The sequence below is a fragment of the Myzus persicae genome, unplaced genomic scaffold (assembly GCF_001856785.1).
Source record: "Myzus persicae strain clone G006 unplaced genomic scaffold, MPER_G0061.0, whole genome shotgun sequence".
Lineage (NCBI taxonomy): Eukaryota > Metazoa > Arthropoda > Insecta > Hemiptera > Aphididae > Myzus > Myzus persicae.
In genome coordinates this window covers 342,662-346,253 of record NW_019102121.1, presented here as the reverse complement: position 1 = coordinate 346,253, position 3,592 = coordinate 342,662, and the positions used below count along the sequence as shown (strand labels likewise).

Genomic DNA, 3,592 nt, shown 5'->3' with positions numbered 1-3,592 from the left:
TCTAGGCGACCGCGGACCGGGGGAGTCGCGACGCGGCGTCGAGGGCGGGGCGCGCGCACGGCGCCGCGTACGGACGGCGTCCAATGCGCGAGCGCACCTCGTCGACCGCCGCACCGCGCCTCCGGCGCGCAACGCTACCGCCGACGACGCGGCGCGCGCGCACCATCACACTCACGCACGCACCGGCCGGCACGTATTATTATACATATTTTGTTCGGCGGCCGGCCCCACCTCCTTCCGAGCCCCACCACCGACGTGTACAAGTATACGTGTTTGGTGGGTGTGTGCGTTAGGCATGTGTGTGTGTGCGTGTGCCCGTCGACCGGGACCGTGACCGGGGCCGGCGGGGCACCACACTCTCGCTCGGTCGGTTTAACGACGGCAGCAGTTCGCCGCGATCAGCCTTGCCCGAACGAACAATATATACGCGTACACATAACATAATATATTATATACCTGCGAGCAAATAACACACACGCACGCACGCAAACACATAATAATAATATCATGTTATTATTTTGTACGTACATCACGTAGGTATATAATATATTAGCCGTGAACCATATAATATAACGGTCCGTTAATTGTTGCCGTGTCCGCGAGTCAGAGACGCGCGCGAATTCACCGCCGCCGCCGGAACATCGTCGCAGTGTTTGCGAACCGCGCGCCGAGAGTATACCGTACCGTTTGAGCGAACGCGGTCGTGCACGGAACGGTACACATATTATAAGCACGGTACCAAGTGTCAGGTAAGCGGCCGCCACCGCCAGAAAACCACCGTCTGCTCAAAGACGAACACGGCGCGACGGAAGTGTTACAAAATATTTGTACACATATATATGACGTACAGTCGATGTGGACAAATATTATGTACGATTGTCCACCGTTACCGTCATCGCCGCATTCGTTAGCGCCGCCGCCGTCACAGTTGTCGCCGTCGTCGCCGCCGTCGCGATCGCTGCCCTGTCGTCGCCTCTGATATTTTACGTGTTTGTAGCGCAAGTGACAGCGTCGTATACACACATGAAGTAACGCCGTCCGCACCGCCTGCAACCGTCGTCACATCATATAGGTACAATTTAATTTATATACCAATAAATAGATAAAAGTAAAAACGGCAACTATGACAATGTTATCGTCGCAAAAACTTTTGTACTCCGACACGGCGACCGCTGCGGCCGCGGCCGCAGCTGCTGCTGCCGCTGCTGTCAACGCGGCGGCCATGTACGGCGGAAATTCGTCGACCACCGGCGCCGGCGGTGGTGGTGGACCGTCGTCGACTCCATCGCTGTGCTCGCCACCTCCGCAGTCACACCACCAACAGCAACAGCAACAGCAACAACAGCAACAGCAACAACAACAGCAACAGCAGCTCGTATTCGGGAGCAGTGCCTCGGCAGCAGCTAACATGCAACAGCAACTATACGGTGGCATGAATTCCGCCGCAACGGCTGCTGCGGCAATGTACGGTTTGAACGCTTCGGCCGCTGCTGTTGCCGCCGCGGCTGCAGCCGCTGGTGCCGGCGGTGACCCGACCGGCGCCGCTAACGCCGCGGCGCTACAACGGGTTCGAGCCGACAAAACGTACCGCCGGAACTATACGCACGCTAAACCTCCGTACTCGTATATTTCGCTCATTACGATGGCCATACAAAACTCGCCAGTGAAAATGCTCACACTTTCGGAAATTTATCAATTTATAATGGATCTGTTTCCTTTCTACCGGCAAAATCAACAGCGGTGGCAGAATTCCATCAGGCACTCGCTATCGTTCAACGACTGTTTTGTTAAAGTGCCTCGGACGCCCGACAAACCAGGTAAGGGTTCATTTTGGACATTGCACCCAGACTCGGGAAACATGTTCGAGAACGGTTGCTACCTGCGCCGGCAAAAGCGTTTCAAAGACGACAAAAAAGACGCTTCATCGATTCGGCAGCACGGCGACGGCGGTCACCACCATCAGCATCACGGTGGCCACAATCACTCAAAGAGTTCGTCGCCCATGCTACATAGCGGTGGTGGCGGTGGCAGTCAACACCAGCTCAGCGGTCAACATCAACTAAGTGGTGGCCATCACCATCAGCAGCACCATTTAGACATGGTGCTGGACAAGAAACCGTCGTCATCGGTACCGCCGTCATCGGCGTCGTCCTCATCCGTACTCGCCGCTGCTGCTGATCACCACCACCACCTACTTCAACTGCAACACCATCATAATCAAAAATTAGGTGCCGGTGGTGGTGGACTCATGTCATCGGCTGCTGCGGCAGACTTGGGATTCGGTGGTGGCATGCACCATCAACACCAACAACACCAACAGCAGCAGCAACACGGCAAACACCATTTGCTTCTGCACCACCACCATACGCACGACCACCAAAATAGCCACAACAACGGTAATCACCATGACAGTGACCATGATCACGTGCACCACATGCACCACCACTTACAGCAACACGGTGGTGGCGACGATGACTCGTCATCGTCCATGTTGGTTGGGTCATTGCTGCAACATCACCAACACCAACAACAACAACACCAGCAGCAACAGCATCACCACCAGCAGCAGCAACACCATCAGCAGCAGCACAGCCCTGTGGACATTTACGCCGCGGCTGCGGCCGCCGCACATCACAATCACCAACAGCAACAGCAACACCAACAGCAACAGCAGCAGCAGCATCATAGCCACCACCAGCAACTGCAACTGCAACAGCACCTCAAGTCTGCGGCCGCAGCCGCAGCTGCCGCCGAATTCGCCGCATCCAACCATCCATTTTCAATTACGCGACTGTTGCCGCCGCCGCCAACGGCCTCGGCTGCTGCTGCTGCGTCAGCGTCTGACAAACCGTCGTCAGCCGCGTCCGTGGCCGCAGCCACCGCATCATCCGCAACCGCTGCCTCAGCAGCCGAAAAAATGTACGAAATGGCAGCGGCTTCGCAGTACGGTACCACGGCTGGGTATAACGATTACTATCACCCACACGCGCACCCACATCATCCGCATCACCACGGGCACCCACATCCACACCACCAACAGGCGACACTCTATCACGCGGCCGCGGCCGCTGCAGCAGCTGCCGCAGCGGCAGCAGCCTCCGGTGGACCTCAATCATCAGCGTCGTCCGTGTCTGGCGCTGCCGCTGCTGCCGGATCGTCATCGCCGTTGTGACATCACCATCACCATCAGCAGCTCCAGCAGCACCACCAACACCAATACCCGCCACTTGTTTGAAAACGGCGTGGTCACCGGTGGGCCTTGCAGCAACAACAGCGGCACCAGCAATAGTAATTATTTACGTTTTGCGTTAAATTTTTCTTCGATAATTTCCAACGTGTCTGTCACGCGCGCATGCGTGACCGCGATAGGCAACGAATGTATAATTTTTATTTTATTTTTTTCTAGTAATCTCTGGAGTACCTTCTACCTATAAACTATTATATTATACTCATATGTGTTTGATATCATCATGTTTCGTTTTTAGATTTATTATTATTATTATTATTATTATTATATTATTATTATTATTATTATTATTATTATTATTATTATTATTATACGTGTGTGTGTACAGTATATATTTTATGTTAG

At 54.1% G+C, this 3,592-nt stretch overlaps 1 protein-coding gene across 1 annotated transcript; it reads left to right on the top strand.

Moving 5' to 3' along the window:
- Nucleotides 1-313: 313 nt before the first annotated feature.
- On the top strand, nucleotides 314-3,311 carry LOC111031342 (fork head domain-containing protein crocodile-like). The gene has a single exon (XM_022311239.1). It carries the CDS (start codon nucleotides 1,124-1,126, stop codon nucleotides 3,170-3,172), a length of 2,049 nt encoding a protein of 682 aa, XP_022166931.1. The 5' UTR covers nucleotides 314-1,123; the 3' UTR covers nucleotides 3,173-3,311.
- The last annotated feature ends 281 nt before the right edge of the window (nucleotides 3,312-3,592 follow it).

Excerpts from the sequence above, each read along its gene's own strand:
- LOC111031342 (XM_022311239.1), top strand. The coding sequence starts at position 1,124 with ATGACAATGTTATCGTCGCAAAAACTTTTGTACTCCGACACGGCGACC.